Genomic DNA, 20,185 nt, shown 5'->3' with positions numbered 1-20,185 from the left:
ACACTTAGAGATGTCTGAAGGCAAAGAGAGAGATTTTGCATGGAAATATGTGGTTGACTATCCAGATTTGCACCAAAAAACTCATAGGAATTATGTATTTTGTAAATTTTATTATATTTTTCTATTATCTTAATTAAAAAAAATATTAAGTATTGTGTAGCCTACACTACATGCTATGTAGCTTACGCTACACGCTATAGAGAGCCAAACGCTACGCTATATGCTACGCGCTATTTAAAATACTGGCCGATATATCCCACATGTTCAATCTGGTGAGCATTTTCAATTTTCGATCCTTTTTTTTTTTTAAAAAAATTTGTTGAAATTATGTTAAATTAGTGTCAAACGGTTACAAATCCATTGGTTCTTCATGTTTTGTATGAAAAATCATGGAGTTAGAGCTTCGATGTCCATTGGTTCTTCATGTTCTCCATGTTTTTTTCAAAATTTTCCTTCAATCAGCTATCAATTGATATACCAATTTCAAAGTATTTAGGAGTATTTGATGAAATGATCATCACATACACTCTAATTTCGAAATTTGAGTGTAGGTGGTTTGATTTGGGAAAAAATGGGGAAAATTCAAAATTTCCCCAATTTCTCCCAAATTGCCTATAATGTTACACACCAACCATGAAATCAAGCATGTATGAGGGTTGATCTACTGATATGTTAAGTCCTTACCAATTTTTGAAAAATAAAAATTATTTTAATTAAAAATTTTAGAAAATTATTAAAATGTTATTATTATTATTATTATTTTTTCGAAATTTCCCTTCAACTAGCTGTCAATTTAGACTAATTTCGAAGTATCTAGGAGTGTTTGATGAAACGATCATGACATACACTCTAAATGTTATGCATTCAATTTGAATATACTTGCATGAGTTCAGTTAGACGGCGCATAGCTTAGGACCCTATAGACGGCGCATAGCTTAGGACCCTATACAAAGGAAACCTATCATGTGCACTTCTTTTTTGAGATTAATTGATATTAAAGTGTGTATTAAGGTATTTTTTTAAACAATCCCTAAAGTTTCATTGAAAAATTCAACCATTTTCCCAATGTTTTCCCATGTTTCCCAAAAAGTGCGATAAATTACCCGATACAAATGATATATCCTGTGCGATAACTGATACGTATCTATATCCTGAGGGCGTGTTACCGATATTTCAAACACTAGTTACATGTACCAAAAAAAGTAAAAAAGAAAAAAAGATGAGATTCTAATATTTTTACATTTTTTCCAATTGTCGCATTATTCTTTTTAGGATTTCTTTTGGGGAAGAAAATGGCTGATATGGGTCCGTATCATTTAATATGGACGAATACACCCACATCATTCTTTTTAGGTCCTGCTGATATCCCTACTAATACTTGATGTAGGATGATGCAAAACCAGCAATGCGACTGAGATTTAACTTGAAATCAAAGGAATAAATAAAATAATCGAACTAAAGTGTGATTCACATGCAAACAACATGAAGCCCAAGAGATGACGGGTATGATTCGATGCCAAATCACAGTCATCAGTCTTTTGACTAAACACAACACTTAGAAAATTGGGCCCAATTAAGATAAAGATCTTCCGACTAGCATAGGAGTAATCCGGGTTCAATAGGTGAAAGTTTGATCTTTCCCGAGTTGGACCAAGGTAGTTCCAACACAAAAATCTTGAGATAACGGAATATTAAACGTAAATGGTCGAAACTGAGTTGCCTAATGTGGACAAAGGAATACAACCAACTGAAAATCAGATCAAGTGGGCCCCACACGTACGTGTGGCAATCACATGGGTGGCTGTATGGTCACACGTGTGGGTTGATTGTGTGGTCCACGCTCGGGTCGGGTCCGTTAATAATGGAAGATGGGTTTAAGTGGCCCGTATGATCAAGTAAAATTAGATCCAAGTGAAAACAATGAAAAGATCTTACCTTAGGATCGAAGATTCAAAGAGACCTATCACCTACGATTCATCAAGCATGAAGTGGAAGAAGAAGTATATTAGGGACGAAGGATAGCGTGGCTTCACATCCTCTGGGCTTCTATCAAAACAAAAGATCTAGCCTTCACAGCAATGAAGGAAGAAAGCAACTCCCACAAAGCCTCCTTAAGATTTTATCCAAACTTACATTAGGGTTGGATGTCCCCACCCCACTTGCTTTATATTATTCCAAGAAATTGTTGCAATGAGAAATCTGCCCATTTAGTAATAAAAGCAAAATTCCCATTTTGTTTGAAAAGGTAAAAAGTCTAATCTAACTAACAAAATGGTCCAACATAATCCAACCATCAGATGGCTCCATGATGGGACACAAGATGATCCAATGGATGGACGATCATGTTGACCATGATCAACGGTGGAATGGTCTCTAAATATGATCCATGCCATCCATGCTCTTTTAATGCTCGCCGATGACCATTGGTGATCACCATCAGTCGCCCCTATACATTTGGATGAAGAAGTAAATGAGCCTAGGAGACCCTCTATTAATCCAATCTTGTTTAGGAATGAATCAACTAAACAAAAGAAGATAAACCAAATGTGGAGTAGAACCTCAGTTGAGAAGCTAGGTAGGGCAGCAACAAAGTTTTTTATACATGCCAACATACCTCCTAACGGTGCCAATTCTCTATATTAGCAGGTGGTAATTGATGCAGCAACAGAAGCAAGTAAAGGAATTAAAGCTCCCACGGCTAGGGATATTAGGGGGAAATGGACAGATGTAGAGTATACGGATGTGAAAGCATACGTGGCTACCTTTAAACCTGTTTGGCAGGCCAGAGGATGCACGATCATGTGTGATAGTTGGACTGACCCAACTAGATGCAGCATGATCAACTTCTTGGTATACTACCACTTAGGAACTATATACCACAAGTCAATTGATTCCTCAGACGTAACAAAATATTCTAATTATATTACTGAACTAATAGATAAAGTTGTGGATGAGATTGGAGAAGAGAATGTAGTGTAGATTGTGACAGATAATGAAGCATCATATAAGCTTGCAGGACATAAGTTGATGAAAAAGAGAACACAACTTTTTTGGTCACCATGTGCTGCCCATTGTATTGATCTTATATTGGAAGATATTGGGAAGAAAAAGAATGTTAAGGAAATAAACGAAACGGCAAGAGAAGTGACGACGTTTATTTATAACCATAATCAAGTAGTCGCAATAATGAGGAAGTTCACGAAAGGACAAGAGTTGTTGAGGCCTGCGGCGACTAGATTCATAACAAACTTTATAACATTATAGAGTTTATATCAACATAAAGGAGAGTTTGAGTGAGATGTTCGCTTCTTAAGATTGGCTCAATACAAAACATGGGCATAAGACATCCGGGACACCGGTTGAAGTTGCGAACACCATACGGGACAATAAATATTGGAAGAGGGTCAAGTCGATCCTAAAGGTGATGGAGCCACTAATGAGGGTACTCAGTCTTGTTACGAAGCACCTACCATGAGCTTCCTATACGATGCTATGGATAAGGCAAAGTTGACAATTCAACGTGATTGTAGAAGCTGAGAGTCTTATTGGAGGATGATCGACAAGAGATGGACAAGACAACTCTATCACGATCTTCATGTAGCAGCTTACTACCTAAATCTTAGGTACAGATAGGCCCAATCATTTGTTGCGGGTAATTAAGTTCGTGTCGGGCTAAAGAATGTGATAAAGAGATTAGAGCCTGACTTAGATATGCAAATAAAGGCGTTGAATGAATTAGATACATTTGGAAATCGTCGGGGTAGCTTTGGAGATGCTCTTTAGGCCTTGAACGTGCTCCAATTGCGCTTGCAACTACTGGCAAAACACGTGAGCCCAAGAATCCTCATTGTCAGCTTCTTTAGAGCTGGATCCTTCCTGTTCGGGTCCACTCCATAGGCAGCCTACCAGTCAGCTGAGAAAAACAGTTTAAGCAGGTTAGGGACACTTTGTAGAAAAACTATTTGTAAGACGCTAAGACTGACATTCATAATAATACTTACTAGGTAATTTCATTGTCTGATGCCTTATTACGATATCCCTTGAGAATATCCCCTCACTTTTTGTGTAGAAGTCTAACAAAGTTGAGATCTTGTCCCATTCTCCTCTATTTGACATCATTCTTTCCAAGACATCAATAAATCCAACCATTTGCATAGTGATTCTGCTGGATCAGCAGAAGTGAATAAACAAACTTGGTTAAGGATGTAAGCAGCCCAATACAATGGAGATGACATTTGGCTGCCCCATCTTCTATCTATAATATCTAAAATTGGCTTGTAATCACGGTATTTATAGTTAAAATGGTCTATGATCTTATTTTTCGCCCTCTCCATCGCATCGTATATGTAGCCCATTGCAGGCTTCTCATCCTCATCCACCAATCGCAACACAGTGACTAAGGGCTTGGATGCTTTTAGTGCCTTTACCACTTGTGTCCAAAAACTTTGAGAAAAGATTGTTTGTTGAACCTGTTTCCCTTCAGCTTTCTTTGACCAAGGCCCACTTGTAAAATCGGCCGACACTACAAAGCTTCTAAGTTCCAATTTCTTTACGTATAATCTTTGTAGTGTTAAAAAGGCTGTAGCGAAACGGGTGATTGCTGGACGTAGCAAGTTACCCTTAATGTGTTTTCTCATCGACTGAGAAGAAGGGTGTGTTTGTACATAAAGACCGTGATTCTTCTAGCTCTTGCAATCACATTTATAAGTAATTTACCTATATCTTCTAAAATAAGATCAACATAATGGGCCGCATAGGGGGTCCAAAATAAACGTCGCTTCTTCTCCAAAAGAAGACGACCAACCATTACATACGAGGCTGCGTTGTCTGTAATTACTTGCATAACATATTCCTCACCTATTTCTTCAACTCCACTATCTAGTAAGCTAAATAAATACTCTCCTGTGTGTGAATGGCCCGATGCATCCACAGACTTCAAGAACATTGTCCCAGTTGGATAATTTACCAAAAAGTTAATGAGAGACCGTCTAGATCTATTGGGTCCATCCATCAGCCATTAGTGAACACCCATATGTTTTCCACGATTCCTTATATTCAGTTGTGAAGGATCGTATATATTCAACTTCAGTTTTTAGGTATATCTCCCTCATTTCATGATATGAAGGAGGTTTAAGCCCAGGTCTACATTGACCTATAGCTTCAATCATTACTTTGAAGCTTCTCGATTTAACGATGTTGAAAGTAATGCTGGTTTGGTAAAACCAGTTAGCAATATATCGAATAGTGGTTTTCCTATCTTTTTGTTTATACCGGTTCTCTAAAGTTGTTTGAGCCGACCCTTTCCCTTTTTCCTTTGGTCTATCATATCCTCGGGGTGTGGTCTACACCATCTATCCATGGGCCCATGCCCTCGAGCTCTTTTTAAGACCGTTGGTTGTACTTGTAGTCTAGACCGGCCTGTCGAAGTAGGGGGAGTGGGACTAGCTTCATCTACATTAACTACGTTTAGATCTTCATATGCATCTTGTTCCAAATATTCCTTCTAACGTAGGGCATTATCGCATTTCTTTCTTGACTGTTTTTCTATATACTTCATGATCTCCCTTCGGATTTCTGGAGTAATTTTGTTGTATGCTTTTGCATTTGACCCCGGTAAATGTGCAAGGTGTTGCTTGTACCTTGCAATGTCATTGGAACTCACATACCTACATAACTCACATACTGTGTGAGTCTTTTCTGTAACACTACGGTAGTGCCCATACTTCCAACCCGGGTCATTCAACTTGGGTTTCAAAGAGGAAGATCGGGAAGAAAACATTATGTCGGTGGTGTGTGTATTGATTGCTAGTATCCTAGTACTAAAAAGTAACTAGAATGTAAACTAAAAAGTAAAAACTAAAGTAAAGTAAAAGACTAAGAGTAAAGAGACTAAAGAGATGGGACTTGGCAAAGGGAGAGAGAGAGAGTTACACACACACGTACACACTTATACTTGTAGTAGACTAGTAGTAGTCTAGTAAAAACTAGAAAGGGAGAGGGAAAAGAAAGGAGGGGAGAGAGAGAGAGAGAGAGAGAGAGAGAGAGAGAGAGTTGAGTTACACTTGTAGAAAGGGAGAAGTAGAGGGAAAAGAAAAGGAGAGAGAGAGAGAGTTGAGTTAGAGTTACCCTTGCAGACTTGTAGAAAAGAGAGGGGAGAGAGAGAGAGAGATTTACATACAAACAAAATTACAATTACGAATTAAAAAAGAGGTTCCAAATTCTTCAATCTTCACTTCTTGTCTAAGTTGTTTTCTCTTCACCTTTGCCTTGAGTCCTTGACCCTTGACTTTGAGTCTTGATCTTGATTCTAGAATTATGTAGAATGTAGACTTGTAAAGTTGTATTGTTGTAACTTGTAAGTTGTAAGTTGTAACACTAAGTCACTAACACAACACTAACTTGTAACTTGTAACTTGTAACAAAATAACAAACAAACTAAAAAAAAATGTTAGAAGTTAGAAAACTTAGAACTTGGATATTATGAAACTTTAAGAGAGAATGAGATGGAAATAGAGATAGAAGAAGAGATAGATAATAGATTAGAAACTAGAAAGAGAGAGTGGTGGGTGTGTTGTGTGAATATTTATAGCATGGAAAAATTAGAAACTAGAAAGAGAGAGTGGTGGGTGTGTTGTGTGAATACTTATAGCATGGAAAAATTAGAAACTAGAAAGAGAGTTCAATTCAATGGATGGAGAGCTTGGTTGTCTTATAATGTCTCTTGAATCTTGATTCTTGAATCCTTGTAGATGTATGTACTTGTCCCTTGATTGAAACTTCAATCTTAATCTTGATTCTTGAAAGAAATATAGATGGAGGAGTGGAGCTTGAGGCTTGGAATTGTGTAAGAAAGCAAAATAGAGATAGAGAGAGATTGAGCTTTGAGTGCATGTAGGAGTGCTTAGAATTCCTTTTTATAGAGAAAAAAAAATCAAGATTAAAAAAGAAAAAAATTTCCAACGGGCACATGTGGCATATGCGATCGCATATGCGAATGTGCGATCGCACAAGATAACACTGGGTGTGCTACTTTCCATGCCAAATTTGACAATAATATTGAGTGCATACTTTTTTTTGTTAAAATTTTTAGGACAATTGGAACCTTTACTGTCTTGAGTCTTTTTTTTTTTTTTTTTTAATTTTTTTTTTTAAGTTTTTAAAATCAATGGAAATATTCAAATATTCAATTCAACTGGATGAAGATGATGTCTTTTTTATTTTTATTTTTTTCTTCTCAATATTTCGTTGGTGCCTTAGTAATTGTTTCTTGTTTAGTTATGAGTCTCCTACATTACAATGAGGACGATATTCTTTTGTTTTATAATGCAAATGAGGGCCAAGTGGAGAATGTGAGGAAGATTATTTGTTGCTTTGAGGTGGTTTCGAGTTTAAAGGTGAATTTTCCTAAATGTAAAATATCGGGAATTGGTATTCCTAAGGAAAGGGTAGAGGAGCTGGTTGCTGTATTCGTGTGTTGGGCGGGCTCCTTCCCATCCAGGTGTTTGGGGTTGCACTTTGTATTGGTAAGCTTGTTAATCATTTATGCAAGGTATTCCATAGCAGGCCGTAACGGCCATCATTATTACCTTTACAATATGAGTTGTAACGGCTTTATTTATGATTTTTAAATTGGAAAGAAAAAAAACTTGAAAACCGTTACGAGCCTGTTACAGCTTTACCTGGGGGGGCATAACGGGCCGTTACAGGTGCTGTAATGATGATTATGTGTCATTTTTTCCATAATGGTTGTTATGACCCCGTAACGTGTAGTGGTTGCCACCATTACCTTTACGTAACAGCCTAACGGCCCTGTAATGGCCATTATGACACACTATGCATCTATGGGATCGGGTGATTGAAAGTTCAAAAAGAAATTGTTGTCATGGAAGTGGCATCATCTATCATTGGGCGGTAGGCTGGTCCTCACCAAGGCAACTCTTTCAGATCTATTATTATTATTATTATTATTATTATTATTTTTCTCTTCAAATGGCCTATGAGGGTTAAACAAGCTGGGAAAAACTTAGAAATGATTTCTTATGTAAAGGGGCCAAGGAAAAGAGAAAATTCCATGGCGACGTGTAGACCAAAGTCTGCGGAGGTGTGGGCATTGGAAAACCATCGACTATGAACAGGGCATTGTTAAGCAAATGGCTTTGGAGATTTGGTTAGGAAAAGGATAGTCATTGAAAAGACATAGTAGTGAAAAATATGGGGTGGAGTAAATGGGGGTGGTAGCCAAAGAAATCATCTATGCATAAGGCAACGGGTTTGTGAAAGGCAGTTGCAAGCTTGGAGGGAAGGTTTTGGGAAGATGTTTGGTTGGGGACCACTAGGTTGAAAGATGATTACCCCTGGCTAGTGTTGGTGTCCTTGGACCTAGGTGTATCTCTGGCCTAATGCTTTTCAAGGGTGGATTCGATGGTTGTTTGGACTCCGCCATGTAGAAGGAACTTGAAAGAGGAGGAGGCCGAGTTCCTTCCGCTCTCGAAGCAGCCCTCGGATGTATTTCTCAGCTCAGATAAGGATTCAATGAAATGGCTTCGAGACAAGTTGGGCTTATTCATAGTCAAATCCTTCTTTAAAGTGTTAAGTGGAGCTATCCTAAAAGAAGCCTGGCCCATTCATCCTTTGTTTGGTCCTACAGGGTGCCAAAGAAGGTTGTGGTCTTCTTGCTTGGTTGGCGGGTTGGAATAAGGTGCTCACCATTGATAACCTTCACAAAAGGGAGATGATCCATACAAATGTGTGCTCTCTTTGTTGGAAGCATAATGAATCAGTTGATCACCTTTTTATCCACTGTCCTTTTGCTTGGGTGGCTTGGGATAAATAGTGATCTTTATTTGGGATGGTGTGGGTGATGCCTAAGTTGATCTCGAAACTATTATAGGCCTAGCATGGACGAGGGGCTGGTAAGATAGGGAGATGTGCTTGGAGGTTGGATTTGCTTGCGGTGTTGTGGGCAAATTTGGAAGGGAAGGAATAACAAATGCTTCAAGAATATGTTGGGAAATTCCTTTTTGGTTTTTAGTAGGGCCAATAGTGATGTAATTGATTGAGCAATGGTGTCTCTTGCTTTGAGAGACTGTAATTTCTTAGACAGTGATTTGGCTGCGTTGCAAATATTGTATAGAGCTGGCCTTTTATTTATAAATTGTCATGTTTCAAAAAAAAGAGCATTACATTGACATTGCAAAATGGGTGCTGCGTTGTTCTCCGACGAAACAGTCTTGTTGCGGGCTTCCGGTATCCATTGCCTTAATGGATCTTTATATTGTGTTCTTTCCCCAGTGAAGTTTCATACTAACTGATCTTGGAAAAAAAAGGAAGCATACATGCATTCGTAATTTAACATGTCCATTGTCCCATGGTTTTTTCGTTTCAACATTTACTAGTTAGATGTTGAGGTTCTCTGCACTTAGTTCATTACATGCTCTCTTTTTATTTTGACATTGATGGGGAAAAGCATTTTAGTTTCAAGTATGTTTCTAGCATAGACGCTGTGAAAGGAATACTCTTGAATGGGTGTGCAACTTGAGTGGGTTGGGTAAGGTTGAGGGTCAACCCGAGCCTGGCCCAACCTCAAAATGACCCAACCCCCACAACCCGACCCGACCTGACCCAAATTCCAACCTAAGGTGGTCAAGTGAACCCAATCCTCTATGCTTAACCCTAAACTGATTGGACCTGACCCGAATGAAATACATGTGATCATTCCTAACCTAAGTTGACTTGATTTTCCTCAGCCCGAATCCTACCGGTTTTAAAATGGATTGGAGTTTTCCAACTTTAACCTGACTTGTGGACCATGCCAACTATACTCGAGCTTAGTTGGGTCAATTAGGTTTGGGTTGACCTGAACCCAAACCTTTATCAAACCGCAAATCCTAATAGGGTTTGGTATTACTCTTAAAGAGGGCGTAGAGTGTTCTAGAGGTTGACCTGAACCCAAACCTCTACTCAAATCGCCAATCCTAGTAGTTGCTTCTAGACTTTGTAGACTGTTCTGAGAGATGCTAGAGCGATCGAAGCAGGATGCTTCATTGGTGAAAGAAGGCGAGCTGAGAGATGGCAACCAAGTATTCATAGAGGGCCTCGATGGTGAAGGTACAGTCATAACGAAACGGAAGGGAAAGGAAGGGGATCTATGGAAAATGGAGTTTGTGAAAGGTCTTGTGTGCAAGGAGCAGTGTTTTAAATAGCACATGGCATATTGCATAGCGTTCAACCCTTTGTTGCGTGTAGCGTAAGCTACATGATACTTCTATTTTTAGTTAAAATAATAGGAAAAAAATGATAAATAGTATAAGTATAAAAAAATAGAAAAAAGAGCCTAAAATGCTTCATATATTTTTTTTCACATAAAAGCATGTTCAAAATAAAAGTTATTAATTATCACTTACCAAAGCCAATCTATCTATATTTAAACCAACTGTTGCATGGTGGCCCACATGATGGTTCGATCAACCATAGAAAATAATATACAACCACTACACACTACACAAATGGTTGTAGAACAAGCTTATTCTACAATATTGCACAGTACTGACTCCCAAAATGGAAAATAAAATCAAAAGGCACTCTAAATCAATACTAAATCAATCACAATAAAATAAATATTATTAATTGAGATAAAGACTAAAAGAAATACCCATATTTAGCTTTAAATCAATCACAAAATGCAAATCTTCAGCCCCACAACCGTGCGCACTTCAAATGGGGAATCTTGAAGTTCAACTTTGTTTGGGCTCCAATGCCTGTGAAACTTTAGCCGTAGGACCTTCACTCGGGACCGATCAATGCCCTAAAGTTTCTTCTCTAACAGTTCCTTGGATTGGGAGAATCGAAGATAGGGAGTTTGGTGGAAAGAGGACTTGCCGTTGAGGGTATTAGCCTATTAGGGCTTTCGAAAGAGGGCTTTAAAACCCTCTTTCGAAACCCATTTCTTTTAAAACATTTTGATTAAGTATGACTATGTGAGTTTCAAACCATTTAGACAACTCATAAATCTTCAGCTGTGCACGTGTAGGCCCCTGTACAGATGGTTAAAACTATCTGATATGGTTATATTTACAGATATTCTTCATCAACAATAGGACCTGCCATTTGGATTGTCTTGATACTTCTAAATCATTGCCATGTGTCAAAAGGATTGCTTACAACCATATTACATCATCAACTAAACTAACATTACTAAATAAAAGATGTTAAAAAAAAAAAAAAAAAAACAGGTGGTATGGTGTAGCGTAAGCTATGCATGTTACACATTACAAGCTTGTAGCGTACGCTACAGTACATATAGCGTATGCAACATGGGAACTATGCTATTTACTCACGCTACATAGCGTGTAGGCTATGCTATGCTATGTAGCGTACGCTACATGCTATGTAGCGACGCTATTTAAAACACTGACAAGGAGAATCGAGCAGAGAACCGGGTGATCCTAAATGGTCCTCCTAGTGTAGGGCAGGTGGTTGCGGAAAGAAGATGTGCGATAAGAGGGTTTGTGGAGCATGAAGTACTAGACAAAGTCTTAATCCAAAATAGCTTCTCGACCCCTCAGATGGTAGTTAGGGGAATCATGATGAGGGAGATAATAGGGCTAAGGGGGACAATGGGTAGGGTCAGGGGAGAGGGGAATAAGAGTAGTAAGGAGATTCGCATAGGGTGGGATAAAGGGGTTAGTAAGGGTAAGAGAGTAGAGGAGGAGGAGAAAATGGGGAAGGGAAGGAGATTTGGGGTTAGAGAAATTTGGAGAGGGGTGGGTAAGGCTAGGCAAGAAAGGGGGAGGTGGTGAATTTGGTGGGCTGTGGTAGGTGTTCCCCACCTTGTCCGTGGAAAACTTTCTAGATAGGTGAACGAACATCCATTTTCAAAGGGTTTTCTGTAAGGAGGGAGAGGTCTAGGAGGTGATTATGCTTGGAGAGAAGGGATCAGGGAAATTACAGGGTTCTACCTTTGTGAGGTTGAAGGAGGAGGATGTCAAGAAGGCGGCGGCGACATTGCACTGGAATAGGTTTGAAGGGAAGGAACTCCAAATTCAGAGAGTCAAATACGGCCTAGGCAGGGCCAGCCACCAAATTGCAAGGAAGATTGGGAAGAGGAAGAAGGAGAAGGGTGGTGTGGTAAACAAAGTAGTGGTACCAAGAAGTAGCAGTGGAGAATCTGGTAAGGACCCAAGGTAGAAAACTAAGCCATCATATAGGGACATGGTCAGCAACGGAACCTCTGGAAGTGCAGTGGCCAAAGGCAATGAAGAAGGTACTCAGTCGATATTGGAGCCTAAGTCTGAAGGTAAAAGTTCATGGAGGGAGGAGCAGGTAGGAGTACTGATCATTCATGCCCATCTAAAGGTTGTCGAAAAGGTTTGGGAACTCTTGCGGTGGAGTCTGGTGGAGGAGGTGAGACCTGAATCTACCCCGGAAGAGGGAAATCGATGGATTTTAAGTTGTGGGGAAGTGTCTTTAGTGGATTTTTATCTCAGATCTTTGTTTGATTATGAGGTTTGAATTTCCTTCAAGGAGGATATGGACCTCGATCATATCCTAGTTTCAAGAGCCATTCATGTAGATGGCGCAGTTCTTTGTCTTCGACTTTGGGAAGAAACATCGGTATTTGGGTGGGATAGAGGATGGAATCAGCTCAAGCGGCTTTTGTTGGAACTTTAGATCCCAAAAACCTTTGATCTCATCAAGGAATGTTTAGGGCAGTTGTTAATGGTTGATCTTGTGACGGAGGAAGGTTGGGATGTCAGAGTGGTGAAACGCTTCATCAAGAAGAAGAAATCTATAAAGATGTCAGAGACCATCTTGATTTAGGTAAGGGAAGAGTAGGTGGTTATCTCGATCATTAAGGAGTTGCTGGATTAGGAGAGAGTGAATGGAGCTGATCTCAATCCCTAAAATTTCATTGAAAAATTTGACCAATTTCTCAATGTTTTCCCATGTTTTGCAAAAATTGCGATAAATTCCCCAATATAATCAATATATCCCATGCGATAATCAATACGTACCCATATCCCAAGAGTGCGATACATAACACAATACTGATACGGTAAACACTGGGATAAACTAGTATGGGAGAAAGAGAGGACATGTAGATTCTCGGTGAGATCCTTATACAATCACCTTAGGTGCAATGATTACATAACTTCAAATGGTTGCACGGAGTTTATGTGGCATGATGGAACCCCTCCAAAAGTGGTAGCTTTTGGGTAATTCATAGTTAAAGGCCCTCAAAATCGACAACCTTCAAAAGAGGGGCATGTATATGATGAATGTTTGCTTGTTGTGCAAGACGGATGTGGAGTCAATTAATCACCTCTTCATTCATTTTTCATACACTAGCGGGATTTGGTGTTCTGTCTTCACCTCATTTGGTCTCTCGTGATCTATGTCGGAAAACTTGAAGGAGCTATTCCTAATGTGGCACGATGTATGCTTTGAAAGAAAGATTTGGCATCTTTGGCAGTTGTCTTTGCAAGCTCCTTGACGCAGGGAAATGGTAGATGTTTCTAGGATGAGGCTTCTAGAGTTGGGAAAGTTACGCAGGGAAGAGTATGAAATAATAATGAGAAAGGTCACCATCTTTCTCAAGTAGTCAAAACCTTCAATTCACAAGATAAAGGGAATTTCGAAATGCCAAAAAAATAAAAAGTCCTAAATTAATTGTGCTGGATGATTCCTAGCATGTTTACAAGCAATTCTTAAGAAGACTGCATATACTAAAACTCTAAAATGAAGGAGATACGTCAAAATTAGAAAATACTAAAAATAGTACCCTTTTTATTTCTAAAATCGCAATTTTGAATTGGAAGTAAGTGTTTCCTTGCGAAATGGACCGATACGATCTGCTATGGAGGTCGATTGACCTTGGACGGCTTGCTACATAAAGATCGATATGTTGTGCGTCCTGTAACAATACCTAGATCAAAAGTTATAGCTGATTTACGGTTCACACTTCGAATGACAATTTCTCTATCTGGAATGAACTTCTTTGAGTTAGACGTGCTTGGAGCCTAGTTATGTCATGCCCTACGTAAAACTGGGCTCGGATTTGACTATGTCCACTTCCGTTCGGGCTTCTTTCGTCCAACTGTGCCAAGAATAGGTCTGCGGCCCACTCTACATCAGAAAGTCATTATGAAAATCAAGAATTTGGGTGTTGAATGGGCTTCTTGTATAAAATCTTTACACGATTGTAGTTTCTCTTTTTTGCTCAGTTTGTAATTCTTCGCGCTTTTCGCAACCTTCAATAAATTATCCAGTTAATTTGTGAAAAAAAAGAAAAAAAAAGGAAAAAAAGAAAAAAGAAGAAGAAGAAAGAGAGAACTCTTAAAGAGGTCAATTGGCCAACTCTATGTTGTCAAAATCGTTATTGTATTGCAAATCATCATAAGGTTGAATTGTATCTAATTACAAATTGTATCTTAAATCGTAAATGTTTTATGATTTTCTTAAAAAATCGAAAAAGTCTGAAAAATATAAATAAATCAGAAAAAATTAGGAAACTCATCAATCATCCATTTCCCAACAATATGCACCAAGTAATACCATATCATGATAGTGTCAAAGGATTCTTACCTCTCCTCTCTTTTTGTCTTTCAAGAAGTTTACCATAAAAAACATATGAGGATCCTTTAATAATTTATGTTCTTTTTGCCTTTTTTTTGAATGTAGAATCATGTTGGAAAAAGCGGCATTTGATTTTGTAGAATGATGAAGGAAGATATTTTGATTCCTAATAATCATTACCACAATACATATAGGTCAGCATGGTCATAAATATCCACAAAAACATTCCAGATTAGTCATCAATTTGGTGTTTTGACTGGTTAAGTAAGAAATCATAAGAAAAAGCTCCATTATTATATGTTGAAGAGAATGTATATAATTTGATCTCTTATAAATAACAAAATAAAATAATTGACATTTTCTAAACCAATTCTTAAAGCCCCCACCAATCTAAAAAGCTAAAACAAAATCAAGTAAATCGTAAAATAGAAGAGAACAATTATAATTTGAATCCTAAATCATAGTATTCATATAAAAAGGGATTCAAGGTGGGAATCAAATAGTTTTGCTTAAGATTTGACTCAAATCGTAAATCGTTAATCGTATATAATAGAATTTTGACAACTATGCCAACAGGTTGGATATTGTTTTAATTACAATAAGAAGTTCAACCCTTTCCATTTGCAGCTAATCACATTCTTTCCTTCCTATCTGGGTGCTACCTCTCCCCGATTTTCTTGATAAAGCTTCCATTTCTTCGTCTGCCACTTTTGTCTATTTTTGTTTTATTTTGTCCACTCCGGGTTTGGTGTGACACTCAAAATTTGATACATTCGATTCTTATAAACAACTGATGATGTGTTATAAAAATTCTTATATGAAACAAAACTTTCTACTATTGGTTCAGGATGACTAATTGGACATGATTTACTTTCTTTGTTTGATTTCATGTGCACAACATTTCCAGAGGCCCCTTCTGCATGTAGTGGTTCCAACTTCTTTGGATTCTTTACCACTTTGAGCTAAGATTTTCAGCAGCTTTGTTTTTTTTTTTTTCCTGTATGAAATGTATGTCCCGTAACAGTGTTGTATGATTTTTTTTTTTTTTTTTTGGGTTAGTAGCATGATAGTTTGTGATCATTCTTGCTTTTGTTTAATTTGTTCAGAAGTCATGAGGGAACCAATTAATTAAACACCAGTTGGTTGCTTGGTTATTTTGTAGGTAAAGTCAAATCTCCCCTTCTCCTGGGAACAATTTCATGAATGCTATGGTTGGTGTTTTTCTCCTTTGAATCACTAGTTATTGACTTGGTTTACAGCAATCATGGATAATAGAATGAGCGGAAAGGATCTTACTGAAGATGATATTATCCAAGTTAGTTTTTTTTGTTGCCTATTTTGTCTCTACTTGTATTTATCTTCTGTAGTTCATATGTAAACTTGCAGTTATGGTTAATATCTTTCTACTAGCCTGCAATGCCTCATCATTTAGATGACATATTAGATTGGCAGTGTCTTATCCTTCAAATGCCACATGAAATTCATCATGTCTAAATCTTAGATAGTGAGGGGATGTGTGCTTCTTTGTGTATAATTTGTTCTGCTTTGCGAAATAGATAAATTATCCCAAGAATTGTTATAAATGCATACAAGCACGCACATATATATCATCCAATTAGATCATCTTTATATTTTATAGAAACTTTTTTTTTTTTTAGTTTCTACATTTAAATTTTATTTTCTTAAAGTTTACAGCTCATTTTCTGTTGCAACAATAAAAAATGAGATCAAGGTTCTATTTGTGCATTACTGGTCATTATGGTTGGTGGTATGCCACATATTTACTCAGTGATCTTCAATATGAGGAACCCAATGCTTATGCTGATGGCACGGGATTTTGCGATAACAGCAAATGAAAAGGGACTTCATTTGGAATATGTTTATGTTTGGGCTATCCGTTTTAAATCAATGCACATTATTCCAGTGGGTGAAATGATTTGTATGGACTATCGGCTTTAGTCTCAATATTCAATTTTATACTTTGGTAACATTGATTTCTGAGTTTTTTTTTTTTTTTTTTTTTCAGCAAGGAAAAATGATATTGTAGTTCTATTTATGCATTACTGGTCATGACATGTAGTGGGTTGTCAATTTCATGGTCAGTTATTATACTAATATTTACTCAATGATCTGCGTAGTACAGATAGAAAGGATACCAGTGCTTACATTGATGGTACATGATTTGATGATGACAGCAAACAAGAACTTTGTTCTGAATAAATTTTCATTTGGTTTATCTGTTTAGCATCAAGATACAGTACTCCCGTGCATGGGGAAGTGTCATGTTGTGCCAATAAGTGTTTAGGATCTCTGATGCAACCCACAAGGTAACACATTCCCTGTACTAATAGCATTTTTCTTTCATTGAGCTTTAAAGAGTTCCAACCTGAGTGCATCTTCAAAAAGATAAAAGTCAGAACTTCAACCTCTTAGCCATTGACCTAGTTATATGATTGAGACCAGACCTGTTAGTAGGTGATTTGCTGCCCGCTGTGTTCACCGGATAGACAGTTTCTGTCCAGTCATTGCTTTCACATTGCAAAGAGACCATCTGTAAAAGGGAGTTCAGTTTCAAAGGGAAGCAATTAACCATGTGTTCTTGGTTTAGATGAGACATTCAACCCAATTCGTCATACGACTATTACCAGATTGGTACTGCTATTTGCTAAATAGGCTATTCTCTGTGAGTGTTATACACTCATTTTTCATTACTCGTACATATGAACAATAACCAATTCGAGACAGCCTGCATTTCAACATTGAGCTCTCAGGTTCAAGCCAGGTTACATATCGAGAAAAAAAGAGAGTTCTTTAATCTATTGCTAGGGATTAGTGATCCTTTTATCATATGCATCATGAATGCTGTGCATTAGGTGGTATGATGCTCAGATCTTTCAAAAAACTTGAGTACTGAGTCTGTTAATTGGATACTCAAGGTAAGGATAAGGATCCCCCTTTCTTGAGACAGGATATTCATATCCTCTAGGGCATTCAACTCTCAAACTGTTAATTAATAGCATATTTATCTTACTAATTGGGTACCAAATTCAACTTGCAGTGTTGTTATAGATGTACTTGTAATGTGATTATATTTGTGGGCAGTAATCAATCCCTACTGTATCTGTATCCTAGGAAATTGGATTATGAGGATCCTCCAAACCCAATCCTTGCTCTATCAGATACCTGCAACTGTACGCACATAGTATAGGTTCTATGGCTTGTTGTTGGAGATTAGTGGATTTTCTCGTCAGTCCAATGCTGAATTTATCTTCATCACTTAGAGAGAGCTTTTTGTTGGTTTTCTATGAGGCACCACCCACATCTTCTACATTCTTCTAGACTATATGCCAAAATGTTATATATTTGAATTCCTGTAGATCATGACTTTTATTTCTAACTTGATTTCTGTGTGTAGTTTGTGTTCTATTCATCATTTATGTCTGACATATGCTCTCCCTTTCACTATGCAAGTTGTCACGAAGGCATTGATACTTCATTCTTCTATTTGTGAAGATTTTTGAAACACAGAGCATGCTGTACAAAGAAATTTTGCATTCGATCTCCATGTACAAATTCCTGCATAACTATCTCTTCATCGCAACCTCTATCTGACTTTGTTGCATTCATCATCTTTATTATTCTCTGCCAACTGAACTTCGTCTTTAAATTGCCTTTTCAGATAATCAATGGAACGGTGCCAAATTTGAGGCACTTGTAGCACTTCTTTTTATCCCTATCATGCCTGGGTGGCTCTTGATCCACTTCTTTTTCTCCAACCATTTATTAGGGTTCGGGGGGTTTGGATTTGAAAAAGACCCATTCCGTTTTCCTTTCACAAACTCGTGGGAGAATTTTGAGCTACCCACATCCTCATTTCTTATGCATGCTTTTTCGATTGAAATTGGTAAGCTCTGGTCATTGATATATTTTGTTCGATCTTGTAATTCAACCTGTTGGCTTGCCTTGCTACCACTCGATCGATTAATTTATTGAGGTCGTTATGGACCATGAGGCTCTATAACTCCGTATAAGCTCAAGCAGCCAGATCTTTTTGCTGAAGTGATGGAGCCTAAATCACAAAGTTGTTGCTCATAATTTGATGGCAAGAACTTTTGTTGCATCGCATCCAAAATTTTCTTCCAACTCTCTAACTACCTGAAGCACTGTGGGTATTCTAGGGTTGGGTCTACCAAAAGAGCGCATGATGTTATAATTGAGTTGCCATGAGCTTAACTTCTTTGTCCATCATCTCCTTCCATTAAAAGTTTGTTCTACATGAGCCAACTAATAGAGAGTTATCCGACTGCAGATTCAGTAGAATTTGGTGCATATTCCTCATAGTTGTGTTCATGATCCTCCTATCGGTCACATATCATGTATGAGGAGGATCTCCTTGACACTGTTTAGACAGTGCCAACTGATCCAATCTATTCAATATCTCTTGAGTAGCTCCTTCCAATCGGTATTTGTCCTAGCCACTTCTCCAAGATATTCCTCTTGTTGCTCATTATTGATCTCAATAAAGCCCATGGATGAACTTTCTCTGATTTCAATTTGATGTAAGGTGGAAATATCTTGTACGGACAAGAATAGAAAAAGAATGGATCACTGTTCCACACTTTTGGAGTCTTAGATTGGGGTTTTCACCCTCTTCAAGAGAAGAAAATAACAAAGAATATAATTATTTTAATTACTTATTCTCACAATCCCTTCCCCCCCCCCCCCCTCAATCTTAGTTGTTTAAGGTCTTCCTTTCATTCTCTTTTCAGGCTCTTCAACCCTAATTAATTTTCACCTCCATGCTGGAGCCATATCTGGTCCTTATTGCACATGGCCATACCATCTCAATGTGCAATCCATCATTCTCTCTTTCTACTGGCCTTCTTACTATGACCTGATTCTTCATCCTATCCTTCCTAAACATCCAACACATCCATCTCAACAAGGTCCTCATATATGTTCTAAAGTTTTCTCCTAATTAGGCATCTGGTTAAAGCTATATGCTTACCATGTGATTAAAGCAATGGAGACCAAAAACTGTGCTGGTTAGAATGAATGAGTTGGTACAAGTCGAAGGCTGTAAAAGGGCGAGGAGAAGGCCCAAAAGGACATGGGTGGAGGCAGTAAGAAAAGACTTGAAGACCTATGGTCTAACTGAAGTTATGGCCCTTGATAGAGTGGAATGGCATAAAAGAATTCATGTAGATGACCCCAAATAGTTGGGATAAGGCTATGATGATGATTATGATGATACCATCCTTCCAAAAAATGAAAAATAAAAAGAAAAAAAGAATCTATACATACATTCATACATATTCAGGTGCTCATATACACTCATACACTGTGTTCGTTATGTTCAAACCCACACATGCACACAAACACACACACATCAGTTGAATGAATCATGTATGCATTTAGCCACTTTGAGATTACTATTTTCCTTTTATCTATTGTGAAATTTCCAGTGTCCCTGCGCACACTTTGCTGGTTTCAAGAAGAGCATGTGTGTCCCTGCAGACTGTTGGTTGGTTGCAAGAAAAACATGAGTACCCACTGCACAGAGTTTGTTGGTTGCAAGAAAAAACATGAGCTTCCAACCATGTGCTAACTA

At 37.9% G+C, this 20,185-nt stretch overlaps 1 protein-coding gene across 1 annotated transcript in view; it reads left to right on the top strand.

Moving 5' to 3' along the window:
* The window catches only part of LOC131240066 (uncharacterized), a 63,382-nt gene that overhangs the window by 11,993 nt on the left and 31,204 nt on the right, over positions 1–20,185 (top strand). Inside the window, exon 2 of the mRNA XM_058238086.1 lies at positions 15,834–15,889. Coding sequence (XP_058094069.1) covers positions 15,834–15,889 — 56 coding nt within the window. The remainder of the gene's footprint in view (positions 1–15,833; positions 15,890–20,185) is intronic.

This window comes from Magnolia sinica, chromosome 3 (assembly GCF_029962835.1).
Source record: "Magnolia sinica isolate HGM2019 chromosome 3, MsV1, whole genome shotgun sequence".
In the NCBI taxonomy this organism is placed as follows: Eukaryota; Viridiplantae; Streptophyta; class Magnoliopsida; order Magnoliales; family Magnoliaceae; genus Magnolia; species Magnolia sinica.
Note: the sequence above shows the minus strand (reverse complement) of the source record. Positions and strands in the feature narration are given on the sequence as shown.